This window comes from Aricia agestis, chromosome 6 (assembly GCF_905147365.1).
Source record: "Aricia agestis chromosome 6, ilAriAges1.1, whole genome shotgun sequence".
Taxonomy (NCBI): Eukaryota; Metazoa; Arthropoda; class Insecta; order Lepidoptera; family Lycaenidae; genus Aricia; species Aricia agestis.
The window spans coordinates 19,230,108-19,247,883 of NC_056411.1; the positions used below are offsets into that span (position 1 = coordinate 19,230,108).

General features: G+C 37.4%; 2 protein-coding genes across 3 annotated transcripts; one reads left to right on the forward strand and one right to left on the reverse strand.

Annotated features, from left to right (window-relative positions):
- Positions 1–5,388: 5,388 nt before the first annotated feature.
- On the forward strand, positions 5,389–7,783 carry LOC121727771 (DNA repair and recombination protein RAD54-like). Its single transcript, XM_042115762.1, has one exon. The coding sequence runs from the start codon at positions 5,480–5,482 to the stop codon at positions 7,766–7,768; it is 2,289 nt and encodes a 762-aa protein (XP_041971696.1). The 5' UTR covers positions 5,389–5,479; the 3' UTR covers positions 7,769–7,783.
- Positions 7,784–8,508: 725 nt separating this feature from the next.
- LOC121727772 (protein adenylyltransferase SelO-like) lies at positions 8,509–15,998 on the reverse strand. Of its 2 annotated transcripts, XM_042115763.1 has the most exons (12): positions 15,694–15,996; positions 15,407–15,570; positions 14,990–15,070; positions 14,400–14,563; positions 13,865–14,040; positions 13,228–13,321; positions 12,340–12,500; positions 10,919–11,040; positions 10,005–10,134; positions 9,569–9,695; positions 8,840–8,952; positions 8,509–8,717 (listed from the first exon to the last, which is right to left on the reverse strand). In XM_042115763.1, the coding sequence occupies exons 1-12, from the start codon at positions 15,880–15,882 to the stop codon at positions 8,595–8,597; spliced, it is 1,644 nt and encodes a 547-aa protein (XP_041971697.1). In that variant the 5' UTR covers positions 15,883–15,996; the 3' UTR covers positions 8,509–8,594. The 2 variants fall into 2 exon arrangements, with proteins under 2 accessions (XP_041971697.1, XP_041971698.1); XM_042115764.1 differs by lacking the exons at positions 8,509–8,717; positions 8,840–8,952 and adding an exon at positions 9,289–9,333 and having other exon boundaries at positions 15,694–15,998.
- Between the last annotated feature and the right edge of the window lie 1,778 nt (positions 15,999–17,776).

Below are 17,776 nucleotides of genomic sequence, written 5' to 3' on the forward strand. Positions count from 1 at the left end.
GTACCTATCTACGTACGTAGTACGTACGCTATCAGTAACACTGCGTGGTAAAAAGAGACGTGTGATACATGACAGCAACACTCTTTTTTTTTGACGTCCAGTCGGCGCGTGCCGCACGTTGACAATTTAATCTCACAGAAATCATGTTCAATCATGCTTGTGTAAGTGTATACTGTATAAGGGGGATATTAGATTATCATATATATTGGATCCGAGATCATTGAGTCAATGATATTGGATAATGTAATATAGACATATGATTCATTTCTTCCTTGATCAAAGATTTTTGACATTCGCTGAGAGATTGGATCCAATACGGTCATAGAAATAGGTGTTTCCAGTTATTTAATATAAAAAAGAGTTTTTAATTTCTTGTTCGTTTATATGTTTCAAATAATGTAATGTAATTATTTTTCTAATTATATACTTGGATAATATTGCTGAAATAACAAAAAAACAAGCCATATTAAAAATGACGATGTCTTTCGACAAATCGAATTCTCTGAGATCTAGTAACCCTGACGTCAATACCTGTCAGCGTTAGCGCTCTCCATTGGCTATTGAAACCACATATGACGTAAATTGGATCAATGAAATATGATAATATAATATAAAGATATGATCAAATGATCATATATATTGGATCCTATATTATATGATCATACCTTAGTGGTACGTACACATATTTTTACACACAGATGAAACCAATTTCAGTTTCGTTTGACAGCTCGAGATTGTTGCTCTATTCCGCTAGGTATATTAACTTTATGATGCTAACACAGACAATATGTTATGAATTTCATGTAATTAAATATAAAAAAAAAAAAAACAAAATTTAAGGAAAAAATGTTGTGTATTTTTTAATTCTTGCCTGTAAAAAATACAGTGCATTAAACTGGTTCTTTTTTAATTTATTAAAATTATAGAGTAGGTTTTCACTTTTCATCTATCTATATCTACATATTTCTATTTTCTATTTAATATATAAAACTCAAAGGTGACTGACTGACATGGTGTTCTATCAACGCACAGCCCAAACCACTGGATGGATCGGGCTGAAATTTGGCATGCAGGTAGATGTTATGACGTATCACGAAGGCATCCGCTAAGAAAGGATTTTGATCAATTCTACCCCCGAGGTATAAAATAGGGGATGAAATAGTTTGTAAGTATGAAATTTTGTCAATTTTAAAGCAATCTGACTGAAACTTTGAAGTTTGATATCTAATAATTAATAGTTATTAGTTATGAAGCTTAACGCGAGTGAAGCCGCGGGAAAAAGCTAGTCTTAAATAAGTTCCTTTACTTCTATTCTTTAAGTTAGATAGTTATTTTATTATGAAGTATTGGTCAGATTCAAGTATGAGAGCCAGAGAGAATTTTTTTTTTCAAAGAGAAAAAAAAATTGAGAGCTAATTTGTCAATAAAATATAGTATTTTACCTTCCAATAAAATACATATTATGTTTCCAAACGTCCGAGGTCCTTCATGAGAGTACACCGTTGTGTTTTCGCGAGCTGCCGCTAGATGTCGCTATCCGTTACCTGACTGCTCCCAGCTTTCGACGGTCACGTGGCCTCGCTGAAAATTACTTAGGAAATTTCAAGCCGCCATCTTGCTCATTGTTAAGCTCATGATGATGAGGGTGGACACCAGGAAGCCATTATCAGGACCTCGGACGTTTGGAAACATAATATGTATTTTATTGGAAGGTAAAATACTATATTATATGTTCCGTTAACGTCCGAGGTCCTTCATGAGAGACCTGTTTGTTATCTCCTGGTGGCTTGAAATTAAAGCAACAATGTGATTCATATTTTATAGGATCTAAGTGACACACAACTACAAATATAGATCATGTAATAATTATTATTGAAAATGAAAAGTATAAGACTTGTAATCAACTTGCACAAAAAAAAATTGTGACAAAGACTTCTGAGGTACATTTTTATCATTATCAGTTACAGATGAATCTATTTCCTTTAAATAAAAATTTCTAAAAGTAGCCTCATGTTTCCAATTAGCTTTGGATAGAATATCATTAATTGGATAATTTTCTACCCAGTTTAATGAAGCAACAGCTGATCTAAAACTACCTGGAGAAGAGTGTATATTAGCGTCAGATAACACACGTTTAACATAACCTCCGATAATAGTCGCGCTGGCTGGTCTAAAAGGAGATCTGCTAGTAATAAATAAATTAGTCACTGAACCTCGAACACGACTAGCTTCTTTAACAAGAGATCTGACCCAAAAAACTGGGTCGATATTTTGATGGGGAGCAGTCAATAAGGTCCAAGTCGACTGACGAATGACGATGCGTTAGGGAATCTGTTTTAGATCCGAACACGGGATGAAGTGTAATCGAATTACCGTTATCTATGTAATGTTTGCTGTCTACATGGAGCAAGGTGAGGTCATGCACCCTGCGGCCAGAGGCTAGTAAGAGAACCGTGGCAGTGTGTTTAGAAACTTCATATAAGTTATCCAAATTAGGATTCGATTTTTTTAAGAAATCGATTAGGTACTATCCTTGCATCCCATATTGGAACCTTAGGTGCTACAGGCTTAGCTATGGATATAGCTTTCAATACGTGTTTTACAACATTATTTGACGAAATACTTATACTAGAAACAGTTTCACAAATTGAAGCTATAGCTGATTTATGAACTAAAATCGAACGATAGGCAAGATTTTCAGTCAAGTGTAAGTATGCTAAATATCTAGCAACATCGGCAGGCCGAGGTGAACGACAATTAATGCTCCTTTGAGAAAGAACACCAGCGAGACCATTTCTTCCAAATAGGTAAGTAGGTTTTTAAGGTGGACGTTCTCCAACAGGATAGAAGAAGTTCTTTTTCTTGATGGGACCAGTCTGTTGTGATGGAATCCCACCCGAAACTAGCCAGGCTTCCAGATGGAGACTGTCGACACGAACTGGAGGCTGCTTCGTCTTTACGTCTATTAATGTCATCGACAAGTTTTGGACTTTCATTGGCGGTACTAACGCACGGCTTTTCAGGTCCGGCCGCCAAAAAGGTTTTTTCCACTTGGGTGCGATTATTATGAACCGTCCCGAGGCTCGATTCAAGTGTTGTAGTACTACAAAAAAAATCGTCACTAAGCTACGGAGTGACGATTTTTTTTGTGAAGGATTTTGTAAAGGGTCGATTCTGCTAGAGATGATCCTCAACACGAATTTTTAAAGTATAGCATTTGTTACATTTTTTATTGAATTATAAATAAAAAGATGTACCTATATTTACTAGCAAAAGAACTTTTATGAGTAAAAATTGTAATTTGAATGATTTAGAGCATTTTGAAGTGATATCATCTAACGGCGCGAGAAAAACTGCTTGTGCCACACATGATCATTTTTACTCTAAATCACTATCTCGAAGTTGAATTTCATTACATAATATTGACTATATAACATAATTTTCTATTTCGGTGCAAAAAAAAACAACATTTTTGAAATAGTTTTCAAACATTATTAAAGGAAAATTGCCATGGTTGCACCCGCGATAAAAAAGGTACAGAAGTTTAGTTTTCTCGCTAAAATATTATGTTGTTAATAATTTAAAACTTTGTGAAAGTAAGGAGAAATGTGGGGGAAATTAGAATTAATCATTGGAACAAACTATTTTATTATTTTTAATAAAAAAACAGAACCTTTAAAGTGGTTGCTCCCGCGATCGAAGCAGTACAATTGGAAATGCAACAAATTATTTTTTGACTATTGTAGTGATTTTCGTCTTATTTCATATTATTAAGGTAAACAATAACGTTAGATTATATTTGTTATTAATACTTTACATGTAATTACAAGATTTATAAAATTTTGAATGGAGTCACATCGTGTTTTATATTTTTCGAAATATTAATTATATTTATTTAAATATATAATCATCATTTTAAAAATAAAATAGTTTTAAAATGATGTTTATTTTTAAATGTTTTAGAAGAAATGCTACAAATGACAGGAAAAATCATAAATATTTAATAATTTTCTTTAAAAAAAATATTTTTACTTAAAATTCTCCCCTATTCTTTTAAATTATAAATATTAATTTTGAATTAAAGGTGTGTTGTAGTTCGGTTTTATAACAATACATCAAAAAAAGTTTGCTTAAGTTACATTATTTAATTGTTTTTAGTGATTTAGATGATTTCTTTTCTCAGATCGATAAATGACTGATAATTAAGAAATAATAAAATTTTAAATAGTATTATAACAATTTACTAATAATATTATGTATTGCATATCAAAAATGTAGAAATTATTCGCAGACTTATGAATAAATTCAATTACTTTAGACTCGTTGCGCCCGCGATATTCTGATGTTACACCCGCGATCGTGAAAATTGTTAATAATTCCTAGTACTAATTACTTAAATTAATTGCATCTAGTTAAATCATTTCTTTGTATTATACACTTTTGAAATATGGGGTTAATAAATTACTAAAAGTTCCACAATTAGCAGTATTCTCAAATGAACTCGTCCGAGTTCTTAATAGAGGACCAATTTGGTTGCACCCGCGATAGTACTTCAAACATGTTTTGTGGCTTTTCTTAGATTTAATTTTAGTTTTCATTTACAATTTATGATTGAACTAATAAAATAATAAATAGTTAAAATGTATCCCTTCAAAAGATAATTTATTAATAAATGTGTTTTATTTTGTCAGTAGGACGCTTTAAGTGCGTCAAAATGTTGCACCCGCGATAATGGAATCGCCCAAAGCTGTATGAATATGAATGTTGCACTTTCTGAGTACCTATTCACTAGATAAATCGACAAAATATGTGAGATGGAGTCTTGTCGGGAATGTGAAAGAGTGGGAAATTATACGTGGGAGAGCCATGCTTCGGCACGAATGGACCGGCTTGACCGGAGAAATACCACGTTCTCACAGAAAATCGGCGTGAAACAGCGCTTGCGCTGTGTTTCGCCGAGTAAGTGAGTATACCGGAGATCCCTACCCTCCTCTATTACCCTATTCCCTCTTAAAAGGCCGGTAACGCACCTGCAGCTCTTCTGATGCTGCGAGTGTCCATGGGCGATGGAAGTTGCTTTCCATCAGGTGGCTCGTTTGCCTCCTTAAGTTTCAGTAAAGGGTCTACCGACTACCACTTTACTGAATCGACTGACTTGACTCCTTGACTGTATTGACTTGTTACTTCGACTTTGACTAGACTTTTGACCTGACGATATAAAGAAACCGATGCTGAAAATTGTATGCAGCAACAATACTGTTTTCCCGCCATTTATAATACTTGACACTGGCCATGGTTATATATAGCCGAAGTGCCATAATAAGAAAAAAAAGTGAGATGACAGTGACAGCCTGTCATTCGATTTTGACATTACCAATGTTTGAACTTGTCCAGTCCACTGTGTTGCTGTTGTTTTGAATTTTGAAATCGTTTATAATTTGTAAAATCCCGTGATGGTGTTTTGTTTATTATAAAAATCATGAGGCGCAGCTTAGCGCCGAGCCAAGTCGGCTCCGGTGATAACGTTTTCAAGAGTCCCCTGTTAAATTCGACTAAAAGAAAGAAGCGCGATTGTGCTCGAATACCTCTGGCCCAAAAATCTCCTTCACAAACGTTGTCCGCCTCCGATCATGAGAATTTGATAAAGCAGATTTTAAGCAAACCCTTCAAGGTACCCATACCCAACTACGTGTCATCGTACTGCAGCAAAAGCTTGGGTTTAAAACGGACACAAGTAAGACGAGCACTCCACGATCCAGATGAACCAAACGCGTTAGTTTTATACCGACCGCCGTATATTCCCGAACACGAGCGGATGAAAATGAACCCCAACGACATCAGAGTGGCCGTTGTCGTCGATCCCGTCCTAGGGAACATACTGAGACCACATCAGAGGGAGGGAGTCAAGTTTATGTACGACTGTGTCACCGGGAAACAAATAGAAAACGCCTATGGATGTATCATGGCTGACGAGATGGGTTTAGGTAAGACTTTGCAGTGTATCACTTTGCTATGGACGCTACTACGACAGGGACCGGAGTGTAAACCGACAATATGTAAAGCTATCATTGTGTGCCCCAGCAGTCTGGTAAAGAACTGGTATAATGAAATACAGAAGTGGTTAGGACAAAGAATTAATTCCTTGCCCATGGATGGAGGTTCAAAGGCTGATATTACATTAAAGTTGCAACAATTTATGAACACTTTCACATCTGTGAGGGTTGCAACACCAGTCTTGATCATATCTTACGAAACATTCAGGATATATTCCAACATTTTACATGCCTCAGAAGTGGGCTTAGTTCTCTGTGATGAGGGCCACAGGCTGAAAAACAGCGAGAATCAAACATATCAAGCTTTGATGGGCCTAAAAGCTAAGAGGAGAATACTCATATCAGGCACACCAATACAGAATGACTTAACAGAATACTTCAGTTTAGTTCACTTTGTCAATGAGGGTATATTGGGCACAGCTCAGGAATTCAAGAAGAGGTATGAGAACCCAATACTCAAGGGTCAGGATGCCCTTGCCTCTGCACAGGAGAGAGAAAGAGCTCAAGAATGTCTTCAAACTCTAACATCTATTGTCAATAAATGTATGATACGCAGGACGAGCAACTTGCTCACCAAGTACTTGCCTGTGAAGTTTGAACAAGTTATCTGCGTTAAAATGACACCACTCCAGACTCAAATATACAAAAACTTCATCAACTCTGACTCAATTAGGAATAAGTTCAATGGATCTGGTGACAAGAACACACTCAGTGCTCTGTCCAGTATCACCACATTAAAGAAGCTCTGCAATCATCCAGATTTAGTGTATGATAAAATAATAGAGAGATCTGAAGGGTTTGAAAAGGCCAAAGATCTGCTACCAAGCAACTACGACATAAAGGATGTGAAACCAGAATATTCTGGCAAACTTATGATTCTTGATTGCATATTAGCCAATTTAAAAACAAATACAGATGATAAAATTGTCCTGGTATCAAATTACACGCAAACGCTTGATTTATTTGAAAAGTTGTGTAGAAAACGATGCTATCAGTATGTTAGGTTGGATGGCTCAATGACGATAAAGAAAAGAGCTAAGGTCGTCGCCAGTTTTAACGAAAAAGATTCGAAAGAGTGGATATTTATGCTCAGTTCCAAAGCTGGGGGCTGCGGCTTGAATCTCATAGGCGCCAATCGTTTGATCATGTTCGATCCAGACTGGAATCCAGCCAACGACGACCAAGCTATGGCCAGAGTTTGGAGAGATGGGCAGAAGAAACCATGCTACATTTACAGGCTTCTAGCAACTGGTACTATCGAGGAGAAGATATTCCAACGTCAAGCCCACAAGAAGGCTTTAAGTGACACTGTTGTTGACCAAAATGAGGAATCTCTGAGACACTTTACATCAGAAGATCTTAAAGACTTATTCCGTTTGGAAGAAAACACACTATCTGACACTCATAGCAAGTTTAAATGTAAAAGGTGTGTTAACAACATACAAGTGACCCTGCCTCCAGAAAATTCTGATTGTATGTCAGACTTATCAAACTGGTACCACTGTGCTGACAAGAAGAGTTTGGCTGACTTAGTTTTGAAGCAATGCTGGGATCTGGCTAAAACAATATCATTTGTTTTTCATCATCGTTCAGCTAAAACAGAAAGCCAAATTGAAGAAGAGAAAGAGAATATTCCAAAACCGAAGAAAATTAAATTAAGTATTGATGAAGATTATTCTGAACCTGACGATAGTGCAGACGAAGATTATGAATAAATCATAAGTTTAAACTTTTTTGTATAGTCCACAAGGGCGTCACCAAGGGGGGCAGGGAGGGGCAGCTGCCCCCCCCCCCCTAGAGATTCTAAAAAAAGGTGCCAAATATACTGCAAACAATGACCACTATAATATTAAAATCTGGTAATAGATGTAAGGCTCGTAGTACAAGTGAAAAGCTTCATGTGCTGTCGACTTTACCTACAATTCATACATACTTTTCTCATTCATAGAGAATGAGAAAAGTATGAATTGTAGTAGGTAAAGTCAACTTGCCCCTCCCTGCGCCATCGGCTGACGACGCCCTTGATAGTCCATTAACAAACTGGTTTTGTTACACAGTATTAACATGCTGATTTCTTTCCCTTACTTTTAAAATTGTATTCAAAAGGTATGGGGCATGTCATGTCAAAGCTTTCACATTTGCTGAAGAAATTCTGTAACATTATTTCAACCAACAAAGAAAATATTTATTATGTTAATAATTAGTAATTTAGTATACATAGGTCTACCAGAATCTGATGACAAATTTTGATGGCAGATTTAAAAAAATATCCTTGATTTCATTCCAATTATCCCGGCATTGCTAGAGTCAATTTATTTTCTCACTTTTTGCCATCAGATTCTGGTAGACCTATGGTGTAAATATGATTATGGAGAATTATATTTTTATATTACTGGTAAAATAAAAATCTATAGTAACAAAAATAATGTTTTTTTTTTATAACAGCTCCCCAAAATAACATTTAAGGTGTATAAATAATATCTTGTAAATAAATTATAACATAGGTACATATAACATTCTGCATATCTAAATAACTTGTGCTTAACTGGAACAGCTCAATTTAAGTCCATATGACCAGCTGGGTGGCTGCGCGGAGTAACCCAGCTTCTCTGCTTCATCATTAATTTCGTAAGGTCTCTCGAAGATCTTCAATAATAATCTCACCTGAATACAAAAAAAATATATATAATTTTTTAGATTATGAACGTAGATCAACTTTTTCTAAAATATGTATTTTTGTTTAATGGTCAATATCTTATGTTTGTAATAAAAAAACACAAAATTACCTTAGTGAAGTCATTGTTTTCAGCGTCAGCAATGGCTTCCTGCAGAATCCAATTTCTCGGTACATAGACGGGGTTCACTTTGCTCATTGTGGTGCACCGTTGCTCTTCATTAACTAAAAAATTAGAAAATTTAAGTACCATCGAAGAAATTGATTTCCAGGCAGTTGACAGACCTACGTCATTTGGTCGGATCATGTCAATTAAATGTTAATTGTGATCTGTCGGTTGGGTTTGACGTAACGCGACCAATTTGGTCGCGTTACGTCAAAACCTACGTACGTACCTACGTACCTAGGTCCCTCAGATGAGGGACCTAGGTATGTAGTTTGGTCGTTAATTCCTAGGCCTGCCTAGGAAATAACTTCTCTGATAGTATATATTATGTAGTATATAATTTAATAATACAATATAATAATATTCTGTTCCAACTAAAACCAAAAACGGCTCACTTTTGCGATATCGCTTTCGCATTTATTGATTGGAGTTTGGACGAACTGAAATGAAATTATTATTATTATTAATTACCCTTCCAATACAACTATTATAGATATTCTATAGTCTATACTAATTTTTCCAGAATAAGAAGTTTCCTATGTCCTTTTCCGGGACTCAAAGCATTTCCATACCCAGAAAAATCGGTTCGCGTGAAAGGTAACAGACAGACGGACAGACGGACACACTTTCGCATTTATAATACATATAAGTATGGATTTCAGTTTATAGACTTACCAGCAGCGTCCGTAAGCCGCCGTCGGTACTTGTCGACCCAGCTACCCCACTCCTTGGCCTGACTGATCTTGGCCAACGACCACTTGGACTCCAGAGCGCTGCTGTCACCCAGATCACTGATATCAACCTAAAAATACGATCATCAACAATTACTACCATAAAATATAAGACAACATATCACAGCATTTTTTGTATGTTTCAAAAGCTTTTTAAAATAAGTACTTCATTTCCCTTTATGCCAACGACATAAGGGACAGAGTGTTTACACTTGCGATGTGGTAAACTGGTTACACGCTTATACGGAGTTATACCCGGGTCAAAAAAGTTTTTTTTTTTTTTGCAAACTCAAATTTTTGAACGATATTGCTCAAAACATAATAAGAACTCAAAAAGTTCTATAAGCTTTATTGTCTGCTTTGTATCAAACCCAATTTACCTCTCCCATCTGTCGGAAGGTGGCAGTGAAGTCGGAAGTGGTCTGCTGCATCATTATCATCAGTTCGCCAACCAGTTTCACGTCCCCTGCCCGAGTGTCTGTCAGCCCCAATTTCCGTAGGTACGTGTGTCTGCGAATATTGTCCATTGTTTTATTTAAAATGTGAAAAAAACAGGATTTTTTTTATCTTTGTATGGTGTGAAAATACAGACAAAATATTATTAATCTTTGTGTGTTATCAATTATCATGGGCGCCGGCAGAAATAATTTCCAAGGGGTGCAGATTTTAGTTTTCTTTCTTTTCTTTTTACGAACAACTGTGACTGTCTATTAAATTACCAATTCTTACGTCAATGGTAATTACTGCCTAAAAATTATTGTGATGTGATTTAAAAAATGATTTCCAATAGTCTGCTTTTTATTTCAATAATTCCTGTCAATCCCGAGATACCCAAGGGGTGCAAGTGTGCGTGTTATGCATTGATGCATACAATGTTACGGGCAAAGTATACGTTACAATAAAGCGCGTAGAAAATCGAAGAATGAATTATGTCTACTTGTCTCTTCATAGTGGCAAGTTCGCGTGGTGGTGAAAGAGACAAGTGGCTTTAGGCCTTGTTCAAAATTTCTATCTTTCTGGCGACCAAACTTTAGTAATTAGTACTATCGGAGAAGTTGATTCCTAGACAGATAGCGAACATAAGTAATTTGGTCGTGTTAAGTCAAACCCATCCGACCGATCACAGCTAACATTGAATTGACACAAGCCGACCACATGGCGTAGCTCCGTCAACTGCCTAAGAGTAAATTTCCTCGATGGCACCTATATGTATGTATCCATAAATACTAAGATTGTAGATGAAAGTTTGTCAGTCAGTGTAAACTTAAATTATTATTACATTTATAACCCTTACAAAATCTTATCTCCAACATAGTCTTCGAGCCCTGCTATTATTTCCTTGATGCTCTCTGTCTGTTCGTCCGTCAGTATGGGAGCGAGTGCCTCTGCAAACTTCTGCAGGTTCCATATTACTATCTAGAATCAAAAAGAAGGTTAATAAATCAGTGAGATTGGTCAGCCAAGAAGTAATAAACAGACATCATATTTTGTTTGACGTGTCGGTAGGGAGGAAGGGCCTGTCCACAGTCCATATGTATACGTGGGAGAGCCATGCTTCGGCACGAATGGGCCGGCTCGACCGGATAAATACCACGTTCTCACAGAAAACCGGCGTGAAACAGAGCTTGCGCTGTGTTTCGCCGGAGGCCCAATCCCCTAACCCCTACCCTATTCCCTTCCCTACCCTCCCCTATTACCCTATTCCCTCTTAAAGGCCGGCAACGCACTTGCAGCTCTTCTGATGCTGCGAGTGTCCATGGGCGACGGAAGTTGCTTTCCGTTGTGACCCGTTTGCTCGTTTGCCCCTTATTTCATAAAAAAAAAAATATATATATATATATATATATATATATATATAAATATGTCCACGTCACGACGTCGTCAACGTGGAACGGTGCGGTAACGTGTCACGTTGACGACATCGTGACGTGGAGATGTGGACAGGCTGGAACGACACCGTTTAGAGTTTAGTCGGTTCAAATCGAGCTCATAATAAACTCTAGAAATTAGAAATTAGGTGTAGCTACCGCTTCATCAGCCGTTCCAAACTTGCGTAGACTGAGGACCCCCAAAATCGGCTCCCCTGCTACAACCATAAAGTTAATATACCTAGCGGAATAGAGAAACAAAGGCCGGAGCAAGAGAGATGTCACTATCAGTAACATTGCGTGGTAAAAAGAGACGTGTGATACATGACAGCAGCATCCTTTTTTGACGTCCAGTCGGCACGTGCCGCACGTTGACAATTTAATCTCATAGAATTCATGTTCAATCATGCTTGTGTAAGTGTATACGTACACATATTTTTCACACAGATGAAAACCAATTTTGGTTTCGTTTGACAGCTCAAGATTGTTGCTCTATTCCGCTAGGTATATTAACTTTATGGCTACAACACTCGAATCCGGGCCAAGTTTAAATATAAGGTAAGTCATAGAAATAGGAAAACTTCATTTGATCCCATGACGTTTATGAAAGGACTAAGTACTTGTTTGACATGCTACATGATGCTATACATTCTAAAGATCCCCTTGCTACGCCACTGCTATAGGTACTACATATACAGAATACAGATCGTCAAGGCTTTATATGAACGTGGCAAAAAAAGGAACTAACGCCGCCATCATACAAAAACGTCATTTTTGACAGTTCTCCTTTACCTGCAGCGCCCCCGCTCACGTTCATAAAAAGCCTTGTCAATATTATGTATCTCACCTGCGGCTGCTTATCAAACGCGTATCTGGCCATATCGTCGGAGGAGTTGGGTACGTAGCTACCGTAGTAGTGGTCCAGGAACCCGTACGGCCCGTAGTCTATGGTCAGGCCGAGCACGCTGATGTTGTCTGTGTTGAGCACGCCGTGAGTGAAGCCCACGCCTGGGAAAAATATAGTGGAATGTATAACCTCCTATCTTTTCTTAATAGAATTTAATATTGTGCCTAGCCGGCGAGTTTTTAATCACACTATAGATCAATCACGATTCGCAAAGCAATACGTTCCAAATTGTACCTACTTGTATAAATGGAATAGTCATGGCGCTAGATAGAAACTTTAAATAAGGCCTAACGCATTTTTTTTTAACTCGCTCACGAAAACGTCTTAGAGCGCTTACAGACGAACGGCACGTGTCGGCGGCAGTCGACGGCAGCCGTCAACACTCGACAGTTTATCACGCTTGCAGTTATGACGTACCGCGTAAAGGTAAGCGTTTACAGGTTTGTATCGTACGCAACGGACGTCTCGCATCAAACGGATAATTTCTTCACAGTACGTCCACTGTATCGACAGCGTACGTAGACTAGCCAGTATGTTGATCTCCTAATTAGTCCAAACAAAGTTCCTTAGTAAAAATTTCTGCTTTCTACTTTTCCATCCACACCCCCCTTTTGAGCATTCATTTACTAGGCTAGTCGGTAATCCGTACGTAAGCGTCATAAACTGTCAACGACTGCCGTCGACTGCCGCCGACGCGTGCCGCCGACACGTGCCGTTCGTCTGTAAGAAGCCTTATCGGTCTTTGCACATATCCTATGAAACAAGATATTACAAGTTTGCGTATGTGAAAAAAACAAATAGTAGGTAAATTTTTAGTAAAAACAATACCTTGCCAAGTGGCGACCATATCCAGATTGCGGTGCGCTACCTCGGAGAACCACTTCACATACTTGTCCTCACCAGTTATGTGTGGAAAATGGTGCTGGAACAGATTAATATATTTCTAAAATCAAAGAAAGTATAGCAAGTAATATAATAATAATTGTAATTGCTACATCATGTACCATAGACAAATTATTATATACAGCTTGTGTAATATAATACAAATAAAATGTATGATTTATCTATGATATTATTTATAGCTTTAAATATACTTCTACTATTTTAACGTTACAAGTCTTTAACGTTAAACATAATTTTATATATTTTCAATTACACGTCTGAGGCATCACTTAGGGCCCTACACGGGGCGGGGCGCTCATTCAGTTACTATTCAAACGGGATTCAGCAACAGCAAAAATACTGAGAATTCTATCCCTCCGTTTTCTCCCCGCTGTCGCCTGATACAATCGCGCATTTGTATCGCTACAGTGGCGATGCAAACGCGCGTTGATAGTGCTTTAGCATCTCTAATTCGCTACAGAAGGGTTTTGCAAACAGTTAGCCGCATTTGCAATTGCAACGCACATTCTCTAAACGCACACTTGAATCAATACCTAAAGTCGCCGTGCGCTAGGGCCCTTACCTCCACAATGAAGTCCACCAGTCGCCGCATGAGGTCCACCTCCTGCCGTCGCTGCAGTATCTCGAGCGAGCCGAGCCGGTACCAGGCTGGGGCGAGGCGCAGCACCACCGCCGCCCGCTCCGGCCGCGCGTGCCCGCTGTACGTCTTGTCCCGCCACACCTTGTGATCGTCGCTCACTGGATAAATATAGATAAATACTGATGCGGGGAGTTGAGTTTGAAGGTTCAGTAGCATTGCCAGTGAAGTCAGATATAGTATGGGCTGGGCGAAAAGCACCACGTGTTGATCGCTCCAATTGATTTAATGTTGCCTATCGAGACTGAAGAAACAAGTGCACATTTTAAAATGTAATAATTATAAACACTGCGAATATTATGTGACTGGTTGTCTGCCTGTTACCTTTGCACGCTTAAGCCACAGAGTCACAGGGAAGGGTGTTAGATATCTGTCGAAATGTATGGTTGTAGGTTGGTAGAAAAACTGCAAAACGAAGATACTGACAACATTTAATGAACATCAGAACAAAACTTCTTACCCACCAGCGCTCCAGCCCGGGTTGTGGGTATACCGAGATGGTAGCAGGCCTCGCTGGCCACCATCTCCCTCAGCGAGGAGCGAAGCACCGTGCGCCCGTCACCGAACCTGGAGTAGGGTGTCTCCCCCGAACCCTTGAGCTGTGGCTGCCAACTTTCGCCTTTGCTGTAAGAAATTAAAGATGTTATAATAAATAAATAAAGCCTTTATTCACTGACCATAAGATTAGTTACTATGTATATATATATAACAGCTTGACCAGTGTAAAGTCGACCCTCGTACATGACTTTACAGCGGTCAAGCTATAACGAAGAGTACAATTTTGCATAGAACATAAAAAACTTCGTCAGAATCTTTCATTTCTTTCAACATAGGCATGGGTGTAACTATGGTGTAAATAACAGCATGCTTGTAAAATTAATATAATTTGTTTATATGTAAGGATGCAGCTAATTATTTTAAAATCATGTTATCATTGATTACTCATTAGGATTAAAACGGTTGAATCACAATAATTATAATCATCAGTAATCTTAAACTGGTAATGTTTAATCATTTATACTATTTAAAGTTAATTTTCAAAATATTAACCTGTTAACATACTCCCCAAGTATATGAGCTCTACCATCTCCAAGTTGATCAGACCAGAACCCAAACTGGTGTCCACCATACCTGTGAATATTTATTATTTATTTATTTATTTTTAATCTTATAGTATACTTAACAAATATACACTTCCTGCAAAACTGCTTATGCAGTTTGACAGCAAGTTACATTATTTATTAATCATATTTAGACATTCACCATATTATGTTCTAAAAATATAATTTGTGTCTCTAAGCCTAGAACAATTTAGAAGTTTTGTACAACAACAAACAAAACAAACAGAATTTCAGGAAAGAAGTTATAGGATAGTAGGATAGTGTTAAATTATATGGTATAGTCCTCAGTTTATGAAATTTCAAAAACTAAACAGTGCATATTTGTCTTTTAAATTCAAAATCTCACCTGTGGCAAACAGTGAGACCACCTTCTACAGCATGTTTACCGGCCACAAAGTCGATAAACTCTTCTGTTCCAGCAACTTTCGGATCAAGATCTAGGATATCGGAGAGGGCATTTTCTGATGCACACACAAGGCGCAATTTACCAGTCAGTGGCTCTGTAGGTACCTGAGTAATTGAATAATTATTATAAACAGTTATGTGACCATATAATACCTGTGGGCTGTGGCAGACACAAAAATACATGTGGCAGATGCATTAAAGCTCTGTAAGGTAGTTTATTGTACTTACTTTAGAAAACACAGCATTTTTTACAGCAACAGGTACGTTGTACTCTGGATTATCGTCAATAGGCAGTTTTGCGTAAGAAGGTGGATGTTTAAACTTCCAGTCGTTTAGATTTACAATTTTTGCGGTCGCGGTGGACATCTCGCCGTATTGTTTGTATAGCGCGGCAGTAACAAATAAACTTCGTCTCATTAGATATGAGAATCATTAGATCGTGTTCAAAGGTAAAACAATTAATTTATTCGTCATAATATTTTGTTTTGAGCATACAAGTTCAAGTTTAAATTTCACAATATTTTTGGCTACTGCTAATTACCATTTTTTAGGCTAATTTGATATTTAGCAGTAAGTAAATAACGTTGTAAATAGATTATCAAATTCATAACAAATTAAAAACTTTATAATAGGAATGACGTTTCAGCAAAGTCATTTTGACGTCAACTTTTTTTATTTAAGTATCTATTTTGTGAGCAGTGAGCACTAACATCTTTGATACCACTTTGAATGTTGTAAAATAATAAAGTCTGGCTAGCGAAAGATGCACGGAATATATAACACTACAAGAAGGGGCATATGGGCGTGGCCCGCGTTAAGTTATGTCCAGCTGGACATAACTTAACTCGCACGCAAAAGGAAATTCGTGAGTACGGATTTAAGCCTTATGTTAGTTGATGTAAGGTGTAAAATTGCGTACAACTTCAAGTCTTATCACATTTCAAGCGCCATCTAGCGTTGAATAACTGAACTCGGTAGTCAGAGCCGGTATTGCTAAATTTAAATTCTTCTTTATTTCAAAAGGGTTAGGGTCGTTTTTTCGACATTGTAATTAAAAAAGAAATCTCTTTGTGATTGGTTATTTCTTTTGTGTGCGTAAAATGTTACTGTGTGAGTTTGGCGACAGCAGTTTCAATGAAACTTACTTGCTATGGCCCTTCCTTTAGTGTTATATATTCCGTGGAAAGATGAGACTGGATTTTTATTCCAAAACTGATTATGGTAACACTGTCATTAACGTCAGTGCAGTGTTGCAGAAATGACATTTATGAAATCGGTGTTGCTACCAACTAAACATCGTGAGAAATAGGGAGATTGCTACCAACTAAAAATCGGGAGAAATAGGGAGATTGCTGCCTAAATAAATCAAATTATAACACGTGTTTAAGTTATTAATCATTAGCCTCCTTCTTGCAGCTTAGACAATAGGCGTAGTTTGCATCTTTAATATTACTGCTTGCCTGTAACCACCCAGCAAACTCTGGGCGTGTTTCCCACTCTTTTTTTATACCAGTTTGTAGTATATCTTTTTCTTTTTGTTTCGAACGTACCACTTCTAGTGGTTGGAAAATCACTGTCTGGGTCTGAACTAGACATTTGATTTGCGTTAATACAATATGGGAAGTTGCGTATCGGACGAATGATTAGAAAATGAAAAATTTAAAAATGAAAAATGAAAATTTGAAACCTGTCGCCACGTCGCATTCATATCGACGTATTTAAAAATATATATTCCCCTACAATAATATTCAACTTTAATGAGTATGAATTACAGCCTAAATTTGCTTGTTTATTGAAAGGCCAATCTAATGCCTTGCCCCTTGGGGAATAACCCTAACTTGGGGAATAAAATAATAATAATAAAAATGTTAAATTTGGTGTTACAAACTACAAAATGAATATAAATTAAGTTTAATGTTCTAAGATTGAGTAAATCGGGAGATTATACCCTAAAATCGTTTTATCGGTATTTGTTTGCCAAAATCGGGAGATCTACCGATAAATCGGTAACTTTTACAACACTGTCAGTGTCACCCACAGAGTACTTTATTATATACTGCCTGCCTAGCATACGCCAACTAGATATCTCACTCTCGAGATAATTAAATACTACTCGTCTCGTAATGTCAAAATCTCGACTTATCTCGACAAAACTCTATAAAAATGTGTTATTTCGATGATAGATCTACGCGAGAAAAAATGTTTGTCATGCTAGGGTCAATAGAGAAGAAGAGACAAACCATCAAACATCGAGAAAACCTGTAGAGTGAGATATCTCGTTGGCGTATGCTAGGCAGGCAGGTGTCCCCTA